Source organism: Ciconia boyciana, chromosome 1, assembly GCF_034638445.1.
Source record: "Ciconia boyciana chromosome 1, ASM3463844v1, whole genome shotgun sequence".
Taxonomy (NCBI): domain Eukaryota; kingdom Metazoa; phylum Chordata; class Aves; order Ciconiiformes; family Ciconiidae; genus Ciconia; species Ciconia boyciana.
This window is the reverse complement of record NC_132934.1, coordinates 17,533,023-17,559,139: the sequence shown is the minus strand read 5'-3', so window position 1 is coordinate 17,559,139 and position 26,117 is coordinate 17,533,023. Positions and strand designations below refer to the sequence as shown.

At 35.9% G+C, this 26,117-nt stretch overlaps 1 protein-coding gene across 2 annotated transcripts in view; it reads right to left on the bottom strand.

The window, feature by feature from the left end:
* Positions 1-934: 934 nt before the first annotated feature.
* The window catches only part of CPNE8 (copine 8), a 112,784-nt gene continuing 87,601 nt past the window's right edge, over positions 935-26,117 (bottom strand). Inside the window, exons 14-21 of one of the 2 annotated variants that reach the window (XM_072860038.1) lie at positions 22,352-22,398; positions 21,408-21,589; positions 19,331-19,458; positions 15,627-15,729; positions 12,114-12,171; positions 9,226-9,299; positions 3,053-3,123; positions 2,497-2,684 (exon numbers count right to left, since the gene is read on the bottom strand). In XM_072860038.1, the coding sequence (XP_072716139.1) occupies positions 2,636-2,684; positions 3,053-3,123; positions 9,226-9,299; positions 12,114-12,171; positions 15,627-15,729; positions 19,331-19,458; positions 21,408-21,589; positions 22,352-22,398 (712 nt within the window). In that variant the 3' untranslated portion in view covers positions 2,497-2,635. Of the gene's footprint in view, positions 2,685-3,052; positions 3,124-9,225; positions 9,300-12,113; positions 12,172-15,626; positions 15,730-19,330; positions 19,459-21,407; positions 21,590-22,351; positions 22,399-26,117 lie in introns of both variants that reach the window. The other variant, XM_072860029.1, reaches the window with a different exon arrangement.

The window sequence follows — 26,117 nt, the reverse complement described above, 5'->3', positions numbered from 1 at the left end:
GGAATACGAGTTTTGTGTTCCATTATTCTTAAGAATAAAGCCAGAAGTAAAAAAGGCTGCATATGATATTTTGGAGAAATTCAAGTTCTGACCATTAACTCACACCTCTAATACTGGAACGACTGAGGCTACTATGTGAATCTACATAATAATTCTCATACACATTACAGAATCAAGATGTCAAACATATAGGGAATGTCACAAGTCTGGAAAAAGGCTCCTTTTCCCACTAGGATACTTAGTCCACTGATCACATCTATTTCTTTCCATTAAATATGTTAGATTTAGAATCCAATACCAAACAGAAGAAAAAACAGCAGTGCAGAATAGGATAGGCTGGTACTTAGGCTGGGTAGAAAAAATAATTTTGATCAAGTGATACCTATCTTTAAAAGTTCCTTCACTTGTTAAATGAGTTGTTAAATTACTTTTGAGACTGATCTTTGGATTAATAAAAGGTGCTGGTTAAATGAGAGCTAATAAATTACTCTAATTTTACTGAGTAAAAGAATTTTGTAGTTTTGGCCTTAGAATGAAAACCTGTTAAATACATGGGCCACTGGGAACCAATACAAATGTCAGCATAAAGATTTGTCTAACCAAATGAAACAACAGAAATATAATATTATTTCAGTTATTTCTACAGTGCCAACACTGTAAGTACGAAAAATAAATGCAGAAGAGGGAAGAACACCACCACCATTCAATAGATTTAAACTTATTCTTTATGATGCACTTTCATCAAAATTTGTAGTTGCCAGGTATCAAATTTCATTCATGCAACATCAATCCACTAAGAAATACATATTTTGGTGAGAAAATTAAAGTCCATATTTATGTAAAAACTGTTTTGAAATAAAAATAAAACAAGATTTATTTTTACCAAAAAAATCTTTTTTTTTTTTTTTTTTTTACTAACAGAATAATTATCTGGAAAAAGTAATTTCCCACATGAGATAGTTAAAGGAAGTTAAATATATTTAAAAATGGAAGATTCTGCATTTACAGAGTTATATGCCATTAACATTGAAGATATGCTTTCTGGCAAAATACTTCTCATGCTTAAAAAACGCACCTTAGTTTTATACTGTACATTACAACATACAGTAGTAAGAAACAGAAGTAGTAAACAGGTTATATGCAAAGAAAAAAAGTTACATTACAAGACAGTTACAACTGTGACACAAAAAAATTAAAATGTTCAGTTTTAACAGTATTTGAAGGCAATTCACAATCATTTCAGGAGTTTTGTGAAATTTAAGGCCATTAGTTCCAAATAAAATGTATCTGACACAAACTCACAAAACTGTGTATTTTGTAAAAACTGTACATGCAAAACCATTTTATCATTATATATGAACAGGCATATAATAAAATTTTTGGGTAGTTCCGTACACAAAATTGTGCACAAAGAAACATGGTTGTGCAATTTTTAAACCAGTTAATTAACATTATCATTCATGCACCCTGAATGGAAACGTGATTAAATGACAATATTAAACCCAAATATTAAGAGCCAGCATCCCTTTGAATGGGCAATCTAGACAAAAAAAGTTAAAATTTTAAATTAAGTTTAAAACGGTCCATTATAAAACATCTGCTGCAATCACTCCAAAAGACTTTTCTGATGCAAAATTTCCAGTGCTTTAAGGAATGCATGATAAGATTTAATGAGCTCAGTGAGTCAACTATAATACTCTGATAGTTCTGATTTGAGGTAATTTTCTTTAATTACTTATAGCAAGTAACTCTTCTAATTTGCTTCAGTAACTAGTTTAAAAAACTGTAAACTTAGATAAACTTAGAAATTGGAGAATCTCTGAAAAAATACACATACCTCCCCCTCAAAGTTTGGAGTTAGTGATAAGTCATATGCAATTACGTTATTCACATTTTAGGAGTTTATTCTCAAACTGTGAGATGAATGGATTACTGAGCACTGATTGAAGCAATTCTGGTATTGGAAAACACAGATATTTGTCCTTTTCTTAGCTTTCATTTGTATTTGTCTGGACAAACATTCAAAGAGATATTGCTTCTCTTGTTATCTTGTGACAAACTATTGCAAGCTAGAAGACATATGAGTCAATATTCCAAACTTTTATTCTTAAGAATAGTTATAAAAGTACTGAAATTTAAAAATAGTAACATGTAAACATTGATACAGAGTAATAGCATTCCTATACATTTATATACACACACAGTATTCAGAGAGGACAATATCTTCTGAGTTGAAATCCTGACTTGTGCTTTCCCCTCCAATAAATACATCAAAAAAGTAGGGCTTTCTGTCAAAAAAAAAAAAAAAAAAAAAAAGACTCAGAGAGAACATCAACATTTTGCTCCTAGCATTTAAAAGCTTTCCAGTTGCTCATGCAACCATAGGAGAATTTTGGTACTCAAAGAGAATTTTTCTAGCTCCAAAAATTTATCAGAAGCTACTGCTGCATCCAGAGACTCTTGACTTGTGATAAATGCTAAGCACTTTGGAGCAGTCATATCTGAGTCTGCAACACATGAATCGGGGGTGTATAGGGTGGTGGTGCAGGTGATGGCTTTATTCCTCTGACTCTCATGTAGGACAGAAACTGCTCTGGGATCTCAGCTAAAACATCTTTAGCAAGTCTTGCCATGCTTAACACGTGGTTTCCACTTCTGTCAATGTAATCTCGGAATGGCACAAACTACAAAACAAAAGAGATGTTCACGCAGGTCATTATGCAGACATAGAATACATCTTACAACATAAAAATAAGAAAGTTTTATTTAGGGAGTTACAGTACATGAATATGCTACCTTACGCATTGTACATATACATATACATATTTTGTATTTCATATTACATATTTTATATATACACGTTGTATCTCAATTTTTAAAAATCCGTCTTCTAGTAGAAACAATGTCATGCTTTCGCTTGGGCGAAGTTCTTCACATAAGCCATGGCTAGCTCAGATTGCTAATTACATGTTTCATTGATATATTTGGGTTATCTCTCAACCCTTTTCATACCAGAAGGTAATTGTGTCTCGGAAAGCTATTCTTAGCTTACATTTTCTGCTCGTGGGGCTCTCCTACCAGACTGCCTCTGCTCTGGCAGTTTGCGAATAGAATTTTTGCCATCTAAAGTGAACAAAACAGAAAGGATTACTTTATATTCTTGACCATTTTGCGTTATACCTAGTAGAACTATCCCTGGTTTTGGCTGGAATAGAGTTCATTTTCTTCCTAGTAGCTGGTATAGTGCTGTGTTTTGGGTTTAGTATGAGAATAATGTTGATAACACACTGATGGTTTAGTTGTTGCTAAGCAGTGCTTACACTAGTCAAGGACTTTTCAGCTTCCCATGCTCTGCCGGGCACACAAGAAGCTGGGAGGGGGCACAGCCAAACTGGCCCAAGGGCTATTCCATACCATATGGCGTCATGCTCAGTATAGAAACTGGGGGGAGTTGGCCGGGGGGCAGCGATCGCTGCTTGGGGACGGGCTGGGCATCGGTTGGCGGGTGGTGAGCGGTTGCATTGTGCATCACTTGTTTTGTATATTCTTTTATCATTATTAGTATTACTGTTATTTTGTCTTCCTCTGCTGTCCTATTAAACTTTCTTTATCTCATCGACGGGTTTTATTATTTTTTCCAGATTCTCTCCCCCATCCCATCGGGGGTGAGTGTGAGCAAGCGGCTGTGTGGTGCTTAGTTGCTGACTGGGGTTAAACCACAACAGATACCCAGATCTGCAACACCTAAAAAGTTAGCTACCCAGCTCTGGCTTGGATTTCATAATCATTAATGAGACGCTTGTGCTACTGGTATAGAAAAAAAGAAACAATCTAGGCTCCTTGATTTTTATTCACAACGGACAGCACGCAGAGATGTAGTGGGTTAAGGTAGCTAATAGGTTATGCCAAAGGGAAGGCTGATTTGAAATTCTGCTTCTTGCTCAGATTTTGGAGCCTATCTCAGGGCAACAGCTGCGTGACTTTTCAAAATTGGGGTTCAATGTCCAAAGCTACTTCTGGTACTGATATGCTAGGCTATGCTATGCTGGAATTCAAAGCCTAATGGTGCCTTTTCCTCCCCTCACAAAACAAGGAAGATTTTACTGTTAACTGTTGTACTCCACAATAAAACTAGAACTGATTGAGAAGTCACACCCACAGATCTCTCATCTCCTGGCTGAACTCTAAAATCTGAGTTGGTATAATGGTTGCCCATTATACCAACCAGACAAAGTTTGCTTTCTTGGATGCACAGCAACCAAGGCTACAGATTAAATTCCATTTCTCTAAAAAGCATTGAAGTTTTCAAGATTTAGGGGAACACTGAATTACAGTGAGAGTTTAGCCTACACTGTATTTGTGAGATCCTGAGAGTTTTCCAGAAAAGACAGAAATAAACAAAAGAAATCTGTCAAATATATTAAACAAATAAAAAAAACTCTTGGGGGAAAAAAAAAACAACAAAAAACCCCAACCCAAACCAAAGACAACATTTCAACAATAAAGAACTTGAACTTAATTAAATAATTTTTACAACAACTTTGGAAAGCACTTCTCACCCTGGACTTACGAAACCTATCTAGGCATCAATCTCCTACTAAAAGGTGTTTAGAATTCAAGTAAGAGATGACTCTTTGCATAAGTCTCCTGAAAAGGATCTCAGATTGCCAGAAAAAGGCTTCAAGCCTAGGTATTTGAACTATGTTGAATTTAACTGAAACCTGTCACCCAATTAAGCATGAACAGCTACTGATTAGGGCATTTCCCCAGGAAGCAGTAGATCCGCAGTTTCTTAGATGATGATGACAGTCACAGAACTGTTGAAGCTAGAAGTGACCTCTAGAGATCCTTTAGTCCAACCTTGCCGCTCAAGCAGAGCCAGCTAGCACAGGCTGCCATAGTCAACAAGACTACCAGAGTCGTCAGCAAGACTATTCAAGGAGAGTAGCCTTTACTCCAGATTGGAGCATCCTTTACCTCTTCACTGTGTTGTGTCCAAGAATGTATCAGGCATAAGGGCAGGAGAACAACAGGCAAAAAGGAACCTGATTTTAGGGTATTAAGCCCAGGAAGCAAGGTATCTGCAGTTCCATAATTAGCTGTCTTAACTATTTCTGTGTTTATTCAGTAACTCTTCAATACAAGAGACAAGCACATACTGTGACATTTACTAGTACTGACTCCTCCATTTCATAACAAAAGCTCTAGCAGTTTTCAGAAGCCAGCTCAGCATTGTCCTGTTTCAAGTGGTTCTTCCTTCTTAAATCCATCAACTTTTCTGTAAGAATACATCTGACTGTCCCCAGAAGCATGAAGTTAGAACAACAAAACAAAACAAGCATCTCTGTAGCCTGCTGGCTTACACATTCAGCTGGAAAGGGATAAGCTTGGTGTTCATTTCCCCCTCATGTGGTTATTCATTTTCTAATGCAATGTCAGTCCTATGTAAAAACCACATGCAGTCTGAGTTAAAGAACAAAATGTGTCCCATCCCAAGAGATCACCTTACCCATTAGTCTGCAGACATGAAAACTCAGACCACTGTTCTGCAGCAAAGGGAGGCTATTTCAACAGTGTAATTATTGAAATGCAATTATACAATATAGATGGCCTGAATTAGTTTTTCTTCCCCTCTCCTTATGGTATGGAGGAGCTGGAGGAACTATGGACACTGGAGGAGCTGGAGGAACTATGGACAGGTGAGCATACATACGGATATACAAGGACAGCTGACAATGACAGCAAGGCCTAGAGCTAACATGTAGAAGAAGTAGACGTGGCAGAGGAATAGAATGAAAGATGTAAGAGAAACCAAAAGGAACCTGATGGAATGTAAAGTGCTTTTTCTATAGTTTGAGAATTTAATTTAAAAGGCTAATATAAAAAATTTTCAAGAGGAACAATAGGTACATTACTACGAGTAAGTATTTTCCTAAAACTTCTTAAATAGAAAAAGCATAACAAAGGAGCAAGAAATGAAATAAACTGAGGAAGAATTGGTACACATGTAACACAGAGTCCCTACAATACACATGTATACTAGTGAGGAGGGAATAATGAAGGTCATGTCTTTACGTGAATTGCAGTCAGTAGTAAATATAATAGATACAGTTACTCACTGTTAGCAGGCAAATTTTTCCTTTACTAATTTAATTAAAATATTTCACAATACTGACTGTTAAAATTAATTTCACTAGCTAATACACAAACCTAATACACAAAAAAGATAAACTTTTAATATTTCAGTAGTTAATTTTATACAAGCAAATCAGTTTTATCCTGCCAGATATAAAATAAAGGTCATACCAAACCTAAAGGGTTTGACATTATCCCTTTTTATTTATTTAGCTAGTCTATAATGTATTTGTTAGTATTTAGACAGAAAGAGAGCACAAAATAATACTGCCTTCAGGTAATTCAATATGGCTTGAGGCAAAGTTCTGACTGAAATATGTTAATAGTAAATAAATGTTTTATTACGTTTCTGATACGCAATGAATTCTAAAGAAATAGAAACGGATATTCATTGCATATTGTTCTTTATTTCTCAGCAGAAATTAGAATATTTCTGATGCAAAGCATTTCCACAAATCTTGTTTGTAACATTTGAAGGACTCTATACATTTATGCTCTTTGCATGTAAAACCAGCAGCTTTTAGAGCTGCTGTTGTTTGGAGAAATTATGTATAATTATGTTGCGTATATTTAAATGCATTTAAACATAAGCTCAATGCATGCCAGAGATATCTGAATTAGCTTTAAAAAATCTGACGTGGCACAGGGCTTTGCAGAAATACTAATCTGGGGTCCAGAAACACTTCCAGCTCTGGAGGCAGATCTCCACATATTGCTCTGTTGAACAGCACTGACATATATAGCATAAGATTACAGACAGCCCCTCTCTAGCCCAATATGGACTACCAAGGAACATTATAAAGGCTTTGACAAAATAGGAAACATTATTTCTTGCCTCCTGTTCAGCTGTCCAGCTTCTCCTCATCCCTACTTTTATAATTACCTTTTTGACAACACTGACTAAAGCAGCCAGCATGTCTTACTCTTCTAAGGGTTTTGATATGGCACTCACCCATCAGTTGCTTTCTCTGTATGTTGCAGAAATGAAAAAAGTCTTTTTTTCAACTACTAGAAAAAGTAATTCAGGACTCTATTACTTTCTTTAATGTATATGCATACAGATTACGCGGGTAATTTAACTGCTGTTGTCTTACTCTCATTTCTGATCCTCATTTAGGAAAAAAATAGAGAGGGAATTTTAATGTAGTATTTATTGCACTGAGAAGCTTTAAGACTGGAAAAAAAAGATCTGATCATTTTAATTTCCATATATTTATGTAGACTTGTTTATTTTGTATTCTAAACAAAAAGAACTATAAAATCCGGTGTCATATACATGTTTTGAACACTTCCTTGGATTGAGATATTGTATCCACCAGCAGTTATCAAATCCTTAAACATTCACATACCAGTATTTGTAACATTAAACATTTTAAAAAGTTTCAGTTCCTGTATATATAAATGAAAACAAATATACACATTCCAAAGTTCATCAGCTGCAATCTGACCTTAATTATTATTAAAACATTATCACCTGCAATATGAGCTATTCATATAGCTCAGTTATTCTATATATATATATATTCTACTAACCAACAATAATATAAAAATCCAACCTAGCTTGGAAAAAAATAAGTGAAAATAAGCAAGAGGAAAAATAAGTGAAGACTGTAAATTTTGACAAATAGGAGGAATAAAAGGAGAAAAAGAAATGCCAGATCTAAGGTAAAGTTTGAACATAAGAATGCCTGCCAGTGTTTAAGAAGCATTTGGACAATGCCCTTAATAACATGCTTTAACTTTTGGTCAGCCCTGAAGTGGTCAGGCAGTTGGACTAGATGTCCGTTGTAGGTCCCTTCCAACTGGAATATTCTATTTCATAAATGTATTCAGACACTTCCAGGAAAATATGCCTTCCATAAAAGATTTAGTTTTAGACAGATATAATTCTTTCTACAGTCATCAGGTTGATCCAATTTTTCAGTAGTTTGCTGCTTTTCAAATGTCAACTTCTTTAATACTTTACTTTAGCAAGCAGGGATTAGTGTGTTGAGCCATCAAATGTCTTTCTCTTTGGTTCCACTTTAGTATCCCATGAAAATAAAAAATGCATAGCTAGTTAATTTTATTTGATCAAGAAAATAATTATGAAATAATGTCTGTCCAGGAGGGTAGGTAATCAGGAGGCAAGATGGGGTGCCTGGAGCATGGATGAAGTACATAGTTTGGACAACCTGTGGAGTTCTAATCTGCAGCTCTGAGGGGAAGGGGGATTATAATGGGCGTGTATCTGCATGCAAAACTGCTATACCACCCTGCCAGTGGTTGCATAGGTTTGAATGACAACTACTGGGCTGACTGAACGACTGTAGAGAGCAGGAACAGAACAAGAGGACTTTGACAGAGAAATGCAGGCATCTATGGAATACAAATGAGAGTAGCACTCTTAGGGCTGGGTTCAGTCCTAAACATAAACACAGGTCATAGAATCATAGAATAGTTTGGGTTGGAAGGGGCCTTTAAAGGTCATCTAGTCCAATCCCCCCTGCAATGAGCAGGGACATCTTCAACTAGATCAGGTTGCTCAGAGCCCTGTCCAACCTGACCTTGAATGTTTCCAGGGATGGGGCATCAATAACCTCTCTGGGCAACCTGTTCCAGCTATCATCTGAGATACCTTAAAACATGAGACATCTGCATGGTCCTACGTGGCGGATGCAACATAGCAACTGGGAGACACTCATGGTCTTCTGGACTGGCAGTTTGAGGTAGGGAAAGACACCCTAGGCATCTCAAATGCACTGGTTAGAAGTCTAGGTATTGCCAACTTCCACAAAAGTTGCAGTTGGATTCTTAGTAAGATTGCAGTACAGAGGCAACTAACTCTTCTCCTATGGCTGTATAACCCTAAGACTTTATATCAGTGTGCTGCTAGTTAGGAGTCATTTCCTAATGAATGCAGATCCACTACTATGTGTTATATAAAGGCTTATAGGTATCACGGAGAGTTTCTGAGCTTGTTATGAACACTCCAAGATAAAGTATGTCCATGCTAAGGTAAAATGAAAGGCAGGAATATAGATAGAAACATGAATTCAAAACAAACTGGATCAGTAAAATCTAACTATTAGAGTAAATTTTCTCTCCCACCTGCACAATGTCTCTTTCTGCAAACTTTCCTCTTGAAGAAATCCTCACTATATCACCATCCAGTTCTTCCATAGCTTAAAAAAAAAAGAAATAAAATGAATTCATCTATGAGTTCAGCTACACAACAAAAACAATATTACTGAGAAAAACTTTAGTCAATTTACACTTTAGGGCAACAAAACCAACAACTGTTATTTAGGTAACTCTTTAAGACCATTTCCACCATAAAATACATCATGCTTTGCAGTTATTTTGCACTTTTTCATGCTGACAATACATATATTTTGCCTTATCTTCAGAACAAACCAGATCATAATAGGGTCCTTATCCTTCCAGCTCTCAAACCAGCAAGTGTATCTGTTTTGGTAAGGCTATATTTACACTTTCATAGGTGGAGAAGAATTCATCTTCAGCAATTATTCATACAGAAGATATCATAGGATACAGCACAAAGAGGTAATAACTCACAATCATACCGGAAAAGTAATGACTGTTAATGCATAGGAATGAGGAGTTCTTAAAAAAAATTCTTAAATGTATTGGATAACTCTTGTATCTTTCTGAGCAGGATCCAGGAAAACTCTAAAAGTGGCCAGATACCCAGAAGCCATTCTAGGTAGAAAGGCATACCTGCTACCTGGTCAGTGTTGAAATGGATGGACTTGGGATCACAGATTATTGCTCAGGCGTTGGATCTGCAATCCTACAATCCTTCTTTCAGTATACGCTATGAAAATCAAAACCCTGCATCACTGAGCTTCTCAGGGGTTTACAAACTGGGCTGAGTTCACTGAAACCAGTATTTCAAAACCTAGTTCTTCCAATGCAAGAACTAGAAGGCATAAATGACACCACCAGGAGCCAAGTTCAAGCCAAAAAAAAAGCATGTTTGTTCAAATTAAAAATTAGTAGGTCTGTAGAGCACATTGCCAGATGATGCTGTTGATGCAAAAAATGTACATGTGTTCAAACCAGGAGACTGAACAAGTATTTGAAGGAGAGATCCACTGAAAATTTCCAGAACAGACATATAGCACATCCTGCTCAGGAAATTCAAATCTAAAAACAGTATTCAGGGAAGTATCATATTTGCTTATTCTGCTCTTAACGTTCTCTAGATAACCACCCATGGCCATATCAGATACAGAATACTGGGCAAAACGGACCCCTGATCTGACCTGTTATAGTCATCCTCACATCCTTAAGTAAAGCTCTGCCAAATGCATGTGCCATCTATCTAAGCTCCAGACTTTTAAGAACCCCCTTTAACTGGTAGCCCCCAGGGGCTGGGAGATCTAGGGGGCAGTGATATCTCGAGAGAAGTAGCTTAGTCTCACTACAGCAGAACTGAGGCTTGACTGGCATTTGAATCGTAAGACAGTGTGCCTGGAACATACACCCTCCTACACACACGCTTCTTCAGTGTCCACATCAGACATGGAGTCTGTTGTCTTTTCCAGAAGGAATTTCCGCAGATGGAAAAGTCATTTCTCTGCCCTCTTGGGCATTGAGGACTAGATTAGATTTGGCACACATCTAATAGGTGAATTTCACTGAGGCAGTATACTCAAGGAGTGTGGGTCCAAAGATGGAAATTGTATCCTGCAGTACAAACAGAATCCTGCCTTAAGAAAAGCATTAGGGATGATACCCCAAGAACTCTGCAAAGACAAGCTCCAGAATTAAAAAGAAGACAGAATCTACATGTCCTGACTGAGTTAAGGGGAGCCTGGGCAAGCCCAAGGACTGGAATCCCAAACAGGGAGAAAGGAAAAAGGCAAAGGAGGGTTGAGAGAAAAGTAAGTAACATACGAGTAAAGTTGGAATTCTCAGGGGTAAAAATGAAGTTTGCAAATTTCTCTCATATGCGTTTATGAAGATAAACTGCTTTTTCTCGTTGCCTGTGGCATACAATCATCTGAAGTGTAAGCATCCACCTGGACAATCTCTTCAAGGAATAAGATACTTAAAATTATCACTAATATACCACTTGCCAAAAAGCATAAGAAAGTCAACACCCAATAAATTTTTTTGTGTGTTATTTTTTCCTCTTGTTTTCATACTCTTAGAATATTTGTACAAGAATTAACATGTACAGTCATTAGTGCCTGTTTACATTATACATCTGTAGTAGTACTAAGTATATTTCTTGTACAAAAGAAGGCATACTGTCTAACCAGAAGTACTAGAATTAAAAAGAAAGGATGTAGGACTTTGAGGAACAGATATACAGGGAATGTGTACACTTCATAGTGCAGTGATATACACGATGGCATTTAATAAATTAGTCCAAATAATGGAAGCAGCTTAATTATTGCAATAGAGAATAGTGTTCCGGAACATCACATGAAAGAATATGTAAATAATCCTGGTAATTTCCCTCCTGCTGTAATATTCTCTCAATGCTGCTACACAGTAAGGCTCACTCCTGTTATCTCCAGTGAAACCCAGTTTAACCCAGATCACCTCCTCAAATGTATTTATTTTTCTCAGGATTGTATTGATGCAGTAAGAACAGATGATCAATATTTCCTGTCAACTGACACTTCACAAGGCAGCTAAATATCCGTGTTGAAGAAATTCAACATTACTTGAGTATACTTACTTTACTGTGGGTTTTTTTTTCCCACTCATCTTCTGGAGCTCTGTAAATGCTGAGTCCCCATATGGTTCTGTGACTGGAACAGAGAGCCTGAGGGGCTACACAGCTCCACATGGTAGCTTGTAATCATACTGAGTTATCAATCAATCCAGCTGGAAATGTCAACAGTGCTTACTGCTTGTTCCATATTATGCTCTTTTAAAGAACAATATTTGTTTGAAAAGCCACATATTACTAAAATGTAAACAAATATAAAAAGTTCTAGGAAAAACACTACAACACTTACCATCAAACTCTGCTGGTCCTACGCCCACTATAATTATTGACATTGGAAGCTTTGAAGCCTTCAAAAGAAGAAGAAAAAGAGTATTAACACATTACACAACCTCTGCCAATAATATGTGAGATCTGAAGACAATCTGATTAAAAATCATGCAGAAGTTATGTTATAAAGAACAATTTTTTTTCCCACCTAAAAAGTTGAGTAGTGTAAACTGTCTGCTTAAGTGGTACAAAACATCTTAGATGAAGATAGAAAGGCAGATGATTATTTTAATTTATTTTTTCCTTATAAAGTCTTTGAATCATACAGGATCTTAATTAAACACAACAAACTATGTTAGGATTTAATACTAATATGACAACTAAGATGACAAATTTATCTTAGAAACTTTTGTAAACCGACAATAATTGCAAATATGTACCTAATGATAGTTTGACATTTATTTAAATGTACTTTGCTGTTTCTTGATATTACATAGCTGCTTGGAACACAGCTGCTTGGAACTATATGACACTATTTTTTACATAGATCTTATGCCAATTTTTCTCAAGAGAATAAATCACCTGTTTGAGCAATATCTATCTTATATTTCTTCAATTAATGAAATTTTATTCGTCAGTCATCCATGCCACAAAGTAAACAAGATATCGAACTGGCTTATGGTAAGATTTTTAATTTTACTTAATCTTTTTCATTCAATGAAATAAGGCAAAGATGATATCTGGCTTTCCCTGAATAAACTCTCTGTAAAACTTTTAAAATCATGAAGACAGTATCATAAATGCTGGATTCTCCTGCCCTGATAGTAGCACCAGATACCTGCTAGTTTACAGAAATAATCTGTAACTGCCTCTGTTGAGGAGGGTAACAACTAAAAAAAAGCAACTACCAAATGTCAGGGTTGATGACTGTTCCTTATTGAGATATTCCGATGAACTGTGAAATGTCTACAGCCATTTTAAACAGGAGTATACACTGGCCAAAAATCATAGACGTACATTTTCTGCTAAATTAAACTCTGCTTCACTGAAGTCTGAAGTCAAGTGGTTTTAGAACATACTGTTATATTTTTCTTTTGGAATATAAAAAGTGTTTTCCTCCCTCATTTAAAAGATATTCTCATTTTAGAAACACCATCACCATTTCCCATTCTTCAGCTACCATAATACTACATATCAACCCAACTTTCTTTAAGCAGAAGATTTACAGTTAATTACTGTAAACATGCTATTTAAAACAATGAAAATACGCCATTCTATAAATTACTATTTAATGTTCTACACTGCTATACATTATGCAAATTCGTCACAAAGTGTTACTACATAGTCAATCTTCCAGCTAAAATTTTGTAGCAGACTAAAAAAAATTTATTAATCCCTTGTTAGTTAAATACCAATATGCTACTGAAGATAACAGTAAAAGCCATCTGGCCATGGTCCTGGGCAAACAGCTCTAGGTGGCCCTGCTCGAGCAGGGGGGTTGGACAAGATGACATCCAGAGGTCCCTTCCAACATCAACCAGTCTGTGATTCTGTGATTAAGGGCCATAAATACAGTGTAACTGTAACTGAATTACAGTGCACTGCATAAGTCAATAATAGTGAACATAGAGTATTTTCGAGACATGCAGGCATTTTTTTAGAACAGAACATCTTCTGTTTTTCAGGTGTTTTCTAGAATCTTATTGCTTGATTGCAAAAAAAACATCCTTTAAAGAGATTCCTACTCACACAGACACAGTATTATGTGATACAATGTATATGAAACAGTAAGTGGCAAGGATGGCATAAAGACAAAGAGTTAAACTTTTGCATATAAACTTAAGTCTTGGCATTTCCTGAATGACAGCATAACCTTTAAACAGTTTGGTAAAACAGAATGTGTCTGACATATATGCTGTAATGAGAAAGATGCCTAGAAGCACAATTAGTGTTAAAAAATGAAATATACTTTTCCTGAGTTTTATACATATCAAGTTGCATTGAACATCACTGCCCTTTTTATTATTTTGGATATTATTAAGACTGAAAAAACTACTATTAAATAGCATTTAATTAGTTCTGTCATGGTATACTGTGCTCACACTTCACAAAGTATACAGAAAAATGAATGCATCTTCATAAAAAGAAAAGACAGCAAATATTCCCAAACTTTCACTCATTCCAAGCAAACAACACACCTGCTGTATTTCCAGACAGTTGCAGACTAACAGCTATTATTCCTGGAAATGAACTATTACTGGAAACAAGGTTTTTCTGTATGTCTTAGTGGCAAATTACTTAATCTTAAAAGCTATCAGCTAACTGGACTTGCTGGTCTCTTACTTATGGACTTCAGATTGCGGGGTGAGTTAAATCAAGAGCTGCTCTTTTTTCTCCATAGAGCCTTTTTGTCACCTAAAAGAAGCTATGTTCCAGACTTCTAGGCTAGACTAGAGGATGAACTTCCAAGCTAAAAGCTTGTTTATGTCCTTTAAAAGTGAGAGTCAGTTTATCCTATTTTAATGTTGGAAGCTGGAAGAAGAGGGGAAGTAAGCTGGCACCTTCAAACACAGTTATAGCTTTGGGTGTAAAAACTTACCAGGTGGGCTGTCAGAGTCCTTAGTAACACACAGACTCTGCCTACATGCTGCTGGCTGAACTTGATGGCATCTTGCTCTTCAGTGAAAGACAGAACATTTCAGTAATATTTTCATGTGCACCCTACAAAGTGGAATGGTATTGAATCTCTACAGGAGGTAGTGAAAGTGGGCCTTCAAAAATATGCCACCTAATTCTACACTACTCATTTTGACATGATGCTTAATTATTTTAATGTAGGTTTTTCACCCACGACTTCACTATTAACTAGATCCACTGTGCTATGTTCAAAACTATTGGTACAGATCTTTTCAAACCCTGTCTGGAAGTTGTTTCTGTGCGTTTCTGCACTTTCATCTGACATTTCCCAGGGGCAAAAGCAAAATGGAACCTGTTCATAATACAGAATATTACTTATATGCATAGCAGTTTTGAAGAGAAAAATATTGAAAATAATGCAGAAACTGAGAAACAATTAAGAATTTTCAAAATTCTAGGGGACTATTTAGAAGGAAATCAGATGACTGGTATGCTTGCCATTTGGGATCAGAAAGTTTGGGGCAGTTTTTAAAAAGGGGGGGATCAAAGCTGTCTGCAATTAGTAGAAAGATAAAGAACAGTTCACTACGAAAAACTGCATGGTGGGGTGTGCATGAGGAAGGAGGAAGCAAGAAGCAGATGAGGAAAATCATATGAACATACAGTTTTAGAGAGAAGAGTATCATTTCCCACAGAACACTATCTAATTAAGCTGAGATTCAACTTTTGCTTTCTTTTTGTCTTTATGCATAATAAACTTTTGCTGTTTGGAAAAAAAATGGTTAATTTGTGGAACAAATTTAGTGCCTGAAATATTAACTGATTTAGTTTATTGTCTAAAATATTAATTCCCAGAAACATAACTCTTTTAAATTTCAACACTTTCAGCAAAACTTACATTCACTATGGATTCTTTTGTCTGAGCCATATCAGAAATAACTCCATCTGTAATAATGAGAAGAACAAAATACTGGGAGCCATCCTTTACTGAAGCAGCATATCTAAGGGAAGAAAAAACAACATTATAATAGTAAAAAAACCCCTTTATACAAAGGAACTACTATGAAAAGAAGCTGTATTTTTAAAATTTGAGTACTAAGGACTAATAAAAATAAAGAAACATGATGCAGTGGATTTCAAAAGTAAAGACATTTATAATTAAGATGGGCATTCTACTTTTAAATGAGAACATTAGAAAAATGTAACTAATACAATATTGATACTGATAATCTGCGTGTGTTGAATCAGTGAAAAATGGGAACTGTATTACTACCAAGAGGAGTATGGACAGAATGTCCTTTATAGAATCATGAGTCGTTAGAAAGTCTAAGTTATTTAACAGTTATTACCTCTGGGGAACATAGTTTGGTATTAAAGGCATACATTAATATCGAATGGTTGGTTTTATAGCACAAATAAAATTTATCAGGAATCAGCACATTGCATAAATATTTCATTAATTCTGGTTTTTGTCTTACAAAACCAGGTTACTTATTGTTGACCATGCTTGCAGATTTATAATTTACAGTGCACATTTGTAAAATGGCTGAACATGCATCCTGCAACCCTGGCTTAGATATTAATCTCTTTGCACCACCCATAGATGTCCTTTCAAGCTTCTCCCTGTGCTGTACACAAGTACCAGACAAAACACATCCAGTGCCATTCCAGTCCCACCTCAGCCGAAGGACCCAAGAAGCAACTGCTCTTTGAAAATGAGCAGCTTTTGAAGATTTGGAAAGTCCTGAAAGACAGCGAGACCATAGCAGCCCCACTGAACTCTATGGCCTGCATACCAGAAACTAAGACTTCAGTTCATTTATGCAGTTAGTGAAGAACTTTTTTGTGTGGAGCAGGCTGCTCCACTTGCTGCTTCACTTGACAGCAGCCAGTATAGTTCCTACTTTCATGAAAGCTCTTGGTGCTGTGAAGTAGTCAAATAGCAGAACCTTGTAAAAACAGTAGCAATGAGTAGTATGGAGAGCAGTACAAAAAAAAAAAAAAAAAAAAAAAAAAAAAAAAGGTCTCCATAAGGTCTCCATATGAATACTGTGGAATATATGCCCAAGCACATGGGCAGAACATATTTGAACATGACTGTCAAATAACTCACTGTCTTATTGGTCACTGAACATGAAAGGCCTGGGTCAGTGAACAGGATATGTTCTAACGATGCTCATGATGATTGCATAGGCTTAGAAAATTCTAACTCTGAGGCTACACAGTGCATTTGCAAGTGAGTACTGCCAATAAATAAGATGCTATAACCACAATATTGACAAGAGTTTGGAGGAATGTGTGTGAAATGGAATCTACAACTCACAGAAAGCCACCACATTCCTCCCTCTCCCTTCCCACGATACAGATGGGTAGAAAAGCCACACAGACAATGAACCTGTTGAACATCATCTATTTGCATGCTGGCAGTAGGGACCGATAGTTAAATATCTAGATTAGCAAGACCTACTGTGGAATACATTTTCACTACCATGCAGAGACTTCTTTTATCTCATTTTTCCACAATGCTTATAATCTTTTCAATGATGACTGCAGTGACAAGGGATGATGAGAGAGTAAAATAAAAATTCATTATCCTTTCTGAGCACTTAATACTTTCTATATACCTACACTGAAGAAATGGAACAGACATTTGGTTATTTCAAATTTTCCACAGAATAAAACGTTCTGAAGTCTTTTGCAAGAAAGATCTTATATGAGGAGGGGAGATGACAGAAGACACTAGGTCGAATCTGGTGTAGTTTAGATAACTCCCTAGCTGGGGGAAGGATAATAAAGTCATTATCTGCTTAAAGAGCTTCTGAAGAGTTCCGAGATCACAACAGGATTGTAATATCTGACACTGTTTCCAGAGGTTTCATCAGAGGCATATTTTTAAGTAGGAGGGATGTGGGAAGAAGGAATTTTTTTGAGACTGAAGGTATGTTCAAAGAGTAACTGCAGGCTAAATCATAATTTCTAGTACCATGTCTACGAGAGTCAATAGGATAGCCAAGAAAGTGAACCTTGAAGGAAAATGATGTTACCGAGAACTGGACTGGTACATGGATTGTATTAAGGATGATCACGCAGTAGAAATCCTCATGAAGATACTTAGCTTTTCCACTACAATGTAGTGTGATTTGCTACCAGAAGGAGTTCCCAAAGTTTGCAACAACTTGATATTAAGACAAACATTCAGTGGAAGAACTACAAATGCTGGTGACAGGCTTCTGTAATTCTGCAAAAGTTGACAAATATTCATGAGAAACAACTGGTGAGAAAAGGAACGCAATTTATGCCAATGCTTTGACGGTACTAGATCAAGAATTTCAATTTTTGCAATGAACAGAAGGCTTAATTGCCAAATTCTGAACCAGCCAGCTCAGCTGATACAACCAGTTCTAAAGAAGAAGAAAGAGCCAGAAAAGTCAATGGGGTAGATTTCCAGTTAACATGGCTAATGCAGACACTGAATACCACACATATGGAATGCAGTTCTCGTAAGGATTGGCATACTTCCTCACAGTCTGAAAACTACTGGAGAGATCCTGTCAAAGGAAAGATTAAAAGGAGACAGCTAGTTGCTAAAGAGAAGCAATGGAATATACATGTACATAATTTGAATGGTATGATTTGAAGATGGAACAACTAATCCTAATGATAAATAACTGAAAGCAGCTATCTAGCCATGCTGGGGTGCACAGAAAATTCTTTGCACCATAGAATTTGCAAATTATTTTTCATTGGGCTGTAGAACTAACAACAGCAAAAACAGATAGTAAATATTTCTTGCTACAACAATTAACTATTTTGCAAGCTCATAAATAAAACATTAACAGTACAATGATTTACACATCCCTACTGCTTTATTTCATAAACACTAGTTCTTTCTCTGTATCTAAAAATAAAATCTGTTCGGGTAGCTATTCAGCTAAATTATCTGAGCCATACCACTTTTCCTATACTAACACATGGAGGTATACTGTAAGTCAAGATCTTGTCTGACAAAATAAGGCAACGTTATCCTTCTTAAGAAACTTCTACAAACACAAGAAGTGTTTTACATTGAGAAGTCAGATGAGGTGTTGCATAACACAGCACCGTGGCTCCCCAAGCAATTGCCTTAACAGTACCACTACCAGCTGGGAATTGTTGCCACAGAGCGCCGTGGAAAATTTTGTTGACATTTTGGACATTTTGAGATTAGAGGAACTACATATGCCTAAAAAAATTGCATTTTATAAATTTTTTTATAGATTTAAGTCTTTTCTGTGAAGGAAAAACTTTGTGCTCCAAAGGATATAAAGGAACATGGCAGAGTGATCTCACAAAAATTTTCTTTCATTATGATTTCTCCTAAGATTTTAACACAGGGTGGATCAACTGGATCACTTGTATTTATTTTTAATCAGCGATGAAATTCTGCATAATACTAGCACATGGTCTTCAAACCTACTCAAAGGTACAAGTTAATCATGTTAGACTGAATGAACAAAACAACTGTAAATACCTTTTTCAATGTTTAGCATCGTGTAACTGTTAGCCTTTTATAGTTGTACTGACAATAAGGAGTTTCTGCAAAGTACCTGTTGTGATGCTTACCTGGCTACATGATTAATTACAGGGGCAAAGTTTGTTGGTCCATAAAGCTGTACAGATTTTAGACTCCTGTAATATGCCTCCATTACACCATCAATTCCATGGCAGTATGGATTTTGAGGGTTTCCATTCTAATGAAAATAAGAGATGATTAATCACTAAAAGTAATTATGAAGCAAAAATGATGTAGGTTAGTGAACACTACCCAGTGTACGTTTTTAAATAGCAAAAACCTAAGCATTCTAGGATCTATTCAGAGAGTTTACTACAAATGCCCAATGTAAATGCCATGGCTGGTTGTGAGTGTTAAATGCCTAGGGAAGGAGGTTCTAGCAGCCTCATGTAATATGCAGTCTGAATCACTGGAACTGGTTCCTAGACATAAATACCTTCTTAAGTGGAATTAAACAATCTTTCTTATATGCAACAGTAACAGGCATTTCCCTGTGTGGACTTAAGGTATGAATTACAGGGCAGATGTAAAACTGGAATCATGTTTAGGAGCACAGTTCTGGCTCAATGATTTCTTATTTTAAAAATGCAAAAAAAAGAAATGGTAGCCAGATCCTGACATTCATATGCTATGTGAGTATAAGCTAAACTATAAACTCTTCATTGTTTTGGTACAACATTTCTGCATTGGAAAACTGATTTTCAACCTGTTATACACAGATGAAGAAAGGAACTTACTCTTTGGGAGCCCACTGAAATGGCTGGGACTGTAAATTCTTTGGGTAGGCATTTTACTACCTATCTTCATAATGACTCTATAATGAGGATACCTATTTACAGATGACAATACAAACATATAAGCTAAATACCAGATTAATGACCAATGTCAGGCCAGACAAATGATCCATGTAAGGCTTCAAAACCTTCCAAATCACCTTACTCTCCCTCATGTGCCAACACCTCATTGGTTTAATGTGCCAGTATCTCATTCTGAGGTAGCGTATACCTCCCTGAGAATCTAGAAAAGCAAAGGGGATTTTTCATGGAATTGATCTAGAACATTAAAAGAGAGTGCTGAAAACACTGCTTAGCATTAAATGGGAGACACCTATATATGCTTATATATGGAGGAAGAAAAAAGGACTGCTTTTTCCACTGTAAAAGCACCACAATGCCTCATGAATTAACTTAATTCATTTTAGAAACAACTTTTAAAACTGAAAGTAGCCAGGAATAAGTCTGCTGTTTTAATAGCCTTAAGATTATATGTATCAATATATTTGAACTTGCTACACAAAAGTCCAAAGAAAGTATGTGAATTCAAACAAATATCTGCAACTGCACACATTTTAAATTACTATCCATGTGGAAAACCTTTTCTTGAGATAAGACATGTGGCATTGTTTTCTAGCACAGGCTGACAGAAGAAATACACATCTACAATCACCAGTCTTCTACCATGTCTTTGCTGCTAATTAAAACTCACCTGATATACCTATACTTTCTGTAATTCTGACAATTTTATCCTACTCAGAGAAGAACAAAAAACTCAAAATAAGCAAGTAGATAAACATCCACACTAATCACAAGCATCAGTTATAACACATCAACCTTTCTGACAAATCATGTTAGATTTTAGATTTGTAATTTAACTGGCACATGGACCAGTCTCAGATTTGTTCTTGTCACCTCAGCTTATAGTCCACTTAGTTATCTCTATGTTTCTAAACTAGCAGCCTGCAAAAGATAAAGAGATCCCAGAAAATGAGAGAGAACAATAACAATAATAATGAAAGATTATCTTGGATCATGATTCCCTTGCTTCTTAAGATAGATTAGCTTCAATCTGAAGTCTTTCAAGCATCTGTTTCTCATGCTGCTACAGCTGAGGTTAAAGATGATTACTTTTCTTTATTACTATTTTTTGGCCTACAGAGACTTCTTGACTCTGGATTTCTCTCAGTAACTTCACTATGATGAAAAATTTTGAAACAGCCTTTTAGACAGAAGAATTAGCACATTCTCTGTTCCTTACTTGTCTGGTAATTGCTTAAGACTGCAACCTTACCTCCCAAAATTTTGTTGTAGTAAAGAAATTCAAACAATATATAAACATTTATTTGCTTACCAGTGCAAATTCATGTGATACTCTTCCATCTGGAGGCAGTCTAGCTCCAAAACCTAGAGCTGGGAACATTTTATCACTATCATAGTCCTGAATTATTTCACCTACTGCTTTCAGTGCCATGCCATAAGCATTCAGCTGATAGGGATTCATGTAGTGCAGTGAAGTAGGCTGTGAAGGGTTACCTGTTGAAGCAAGGATCAGATTTTCTTTAAAACTGAATCACTTCAAAATTTTCTCTCTTAAAAATGATAGAAATCTAAGAAAGCAGAAATTGAAACGAAAAGATCACAAAAAGAAAATGAACTTATTTCCCATATACATAACTGTGGCTGTATCAGGTAAAAATGCAATGTTCTGAATACATTTTTAGTAGGTTAACAGTAGTAACTGTAAACTTTTTCAGCATTGAAAAGGCAGCAAGAAACTGTGATTAGACTTGTAAATTTGTGTCATTTTATAATATGATATACACTTTTAAGATGAAACAAAACTATTATGACATTCTGAAAGCAGCTTTGGAGGAGGATCAAAACTTATTTCTGCTTCACCCCACTTCAGCCTCACTCCACCTGAAACTCCTTTCTTTTGCCCCTCTCAATGGGGTCTTCTAAGTTAGCCAGTTTTCTCCCAGCAATAATAAAGAAACCAAAAAAAAATCAGAAAGTACACAGATATTTGCAAACTGCTCCTACTTCTTCAATTTTATATGTAGCTTTTTCAATCTTTATCTGTTTTATTTGCCCTGCTTTCCTGCACAGGAATTGGCCTCTAGTCTGTTGCTCAACAAAATGGAATCCTGATTCCAGGTGGTGCCAGGCATACAGGTAATCAATAATACAATGAAGTTAAGCAGAATACAGATACAGATACATACACACACACATATGTACACTTAAAACTGACCACAGCACATACATACACAAGATGTTTATTTTTATCCTTACCATTTGAGGCTGTGAAATCAATAGCTACTGTGAAATTTATTTGGGTTCTGTAGAAAAAGCAAATACAAATCTTATTAATAGTTTCACTGTTATGTGGAAAAATAAACAAGAGATGATAACGTTGTTTGTGGACAAACTGTAGGACACTGACTTTCTAATACTGGAAATAAACACTGAAAATACTCTTTTATAAGGTTCCAGCCAAGAGCTACACAACAGTATTTTATTAACACACTGAAAACAGTTACTTTACTCCATCCTTCCTTTTTTCATTGTTTATGAAAAATCCTAAATCATTAATAAGGTTATTAACATCCATAAACATTATTAATTCATTTTCAACAGTAATACTGATTTTTCCTTGGACATATTTTAGCTCTAGTCATGGAGGACTTTGACAAGGGAAGTAGGCTTTTACTAATCTGCTCCTTTTCTTAACACTAAAACTGTCTCAATGTTCAATGTTCATGTTTGAAATCATGCTATGCATAAAATCTTTGGACAGGATATCATAGTTTTTGGCAGTGGATTTCTTTCACGTGAACATAGTCAATACTTTGAGTGAGCATATCAAGGTAATTCTTGAAAGACAAAAGTAAAATCTGGAAGCAGGAATATGAAGATCTGTATTTGGAGCAGTAGCCAAATAAAGCCATTATCGTGCATGGATCAGTTGTTAGCATAGACTTATTGTCAGAAAAATTAATCATTAATAGACTTTCACAGAGTGACAATCCAATTAAACACAGTTCTGTTCCACAACTTCCTTCAGGACAAAATACTGTCATTCTGGAGGTAATCTCTTAGCTAGTAAGGCTCCATCAGGAAAAAGAGTTTGTATGAATTTGAAAACTGACTTTTTGCTCAGATTGAGTCTTTTACATCTTCCGTCAAATTTCTGCCTCTCAGTGTGTGCAACTATGAACTTAATGACCAAATTAGCAAAGATTAAAGCTCTTTGAAAGTTACTGAACAGATTTAACTCATGCATATTTAGATTAAACGTCAATAATCTGACACCTAGCCTTGCAGTCAGTAGTGGTTTTACTGCTCAAGTAACCTGACGTACCCAGAGAAAATACTATTTATTTCATAAAAAGCTGGGTATGAAAAAAAATTCACATGGAATCTTTTTATCATACTGATCAAGGCTAACACAAACTAAGCTAGGTTACAGGAAGACTCTGTCTCCAAAAAGTGGTAAAAGCCTACCAGTGCCCACAGTATCAAGAAGAGTCCTTGGAACACAGTCAGCCCGGAATATGTCTAAAAACGCTGTGGCCTCAATATGGACTTCAACAAAAAAACCCGTGAAAGCTGCTGCAACCTCTGAAAAGTTCAGAGACCTAAGCTTTATGAGAGAAGTTTTCTGCCAATACTTCTGCATTCTGCTTTATGCGGTTTCACCAAAAAATTTGTAATGGCATGACAAGTCAGATTTTGTTTGATCTGTACCCAAATGTCAGGCCCTGTGACTTCTTAACCACAATGTCCTTCTGCACTGTCAGTTAGTTGTAAGAATAAATATCCAAAGAAGTGCATGTCACCTAGTTTTCTATCACCATCACTACAGCGTGCAGAAAAGTTGTCTTCCTCAGATAAGAACAGGTTAGGAAAAACAACAACAACAAAGTCTCATACAATACCATTTCTAGATTTATGCTTAGAGTCCTTATTGGCACTGCTAAGCAAAACTGCTTTTGGGCTATAATCTCCCTGTACTTAAATTTTAAGGGCTTTGGTGTGGTGCAATGTTTGAAGAGTAAAACAAGACTCCTCCAAGCATTACATGTCAGGTACATCAAGTACAGAAATCCTTCAGCGTGCTGAAGAATGTGTCACTGAGAAAAAAAACTCAAACAGCTTTTCCTCTGCATAAGAACAGCAAGACTTATTTGTAAACTCATTTCCTGGATCAGCTATTCTGATCCAATTGCTAAGAAGAAATAGAGTTTCACGGATTCTGAACTCAAGACACAAACAAGAGAAAGCACAGTAAAAGAAGATTAAAAAGGAAAATGGCTAACAAAAGTAAAAGAAAAAATATTAAAACCACATCTTATGGCAAAAAGAACAAAGTTAATTTTCATGTGACTACAGGTAATGACTGACAGCATCAGTTTCTGGAGTATTCCTCAAAGCAGTGTATCTGTATTAAATGTATACTGCTCCAGATAACAGAAACCTATCTGGTAAACTAGAAGAACACCCTCTCCCATTTACAATCCACTGTAATCTGGACCATGACTTTTGTCCAAGCAGAAGAGTATGCATATTAGAGTATCTGCCAATTTGACAACTATAAAAATCATGATATAAAATAAGATCAAAACAGATGTCTACATATCTAGAATTTGTTTCCATCTGTATGTACATTTTGATGATGCTGCTATAGAAAAACATGCAAGAACTGAAAACAATTACTTGACTTCAACAATTTATAGATGACTGTACATAGATTAGATTTCAGTTTCCTAAATATAGGTTCCTAATGTTATTTTAGAGCCCCCAGGGTACTGACTACACCATGGAAATTTTTGGGAGTCTAAAATGGCATTATATGTCTATATAGTTCAGGAAACTGGATCCCACTCTTAATGCAACTATCACTTTGTATTATGGACTCATGACCACAGAGAATATAATTCATGTCTTACAGAGAACCAGGAAAGCTAGAACAAACTCTGTTAGGGCAAATCTGCACTGTGATAGCCCTATGTTTTCAATGACCATTTTTTTTCATATACTGTACAATATATGTATGGAGAAAAGGAGGCTCAGGGGACACCTTATTGCTCTCTACAACTACCTCAAAGGAGGTTGTAACGAGGTGGGTGTCGGTCTCTTTTCCCAAGGAACAAGTGACAGGACGAGAGGAAATGGCCTCAAGTTGCACCAAGGGAAGTTTAGATTGGATATTAGGAAAAATTTCTTCACCGAAAGGGTTGTCAAGCATTGGTACAGGCTGCCCAGGGAAGTGGTTGAGTCACCATCCCTGGAAGTATATCAAAGACGTGTAGATGTGGTGCTTAGGGACATGGTTTAGTGGTGGACTTGGCAGTGTTAGGTTAATGGTTGGACTCGATGATCTTAAAGGTCTTTTCCAACCTAAATGATTCTATGATTCTGTATCAGAAACACGCCTCTGAATATGATCTCATGGAAAAGAGACATAGAAGTCTAAGTTACACACGGCACCAGTGTCCTCTGAGGAAAGAAATAATAAATTGCAAAAAGGTACAAAATAAAGGTCAACCCTTGTAGTCAAAATTATCAAAATGTAATTAAACCTTTTTTGAACACAAAACTGGGTCTTTCAAACAAACAATTCAACTTCAAACTATTACCACTGGAGAAAATATTTTCAAAAGCAGCTGTAGTATTGTGAACATGTGTATTTTGTGTGAAAGATTATTTAGAAAAGGTATTAATTTCTCTACTGTTTCACCAGGACTGAAAAAATTAACCATCCATAACTAAAATATTAATCCAGGAAAGCTAATTTAAAAGCCATGTGTCATGAAAACATCAGATACAACTACTTTGGAAGCCAAATGGGATGACTGGGAAATTAATCTGGATAACATTTTAAGAAGTGTTTTCATGGTAACACATGTTATTCTAGAACCAAATGAAATGTAACGAATATATGTGAAAGTCCACTGTCCTGTTTTTGTTTCTGCTACGTTTTCTTTCTTTTTAACAGACTAATTCTTAGGATGTATCAAGTACACAGTATTAGGTTACTATTATTATTAACATATTG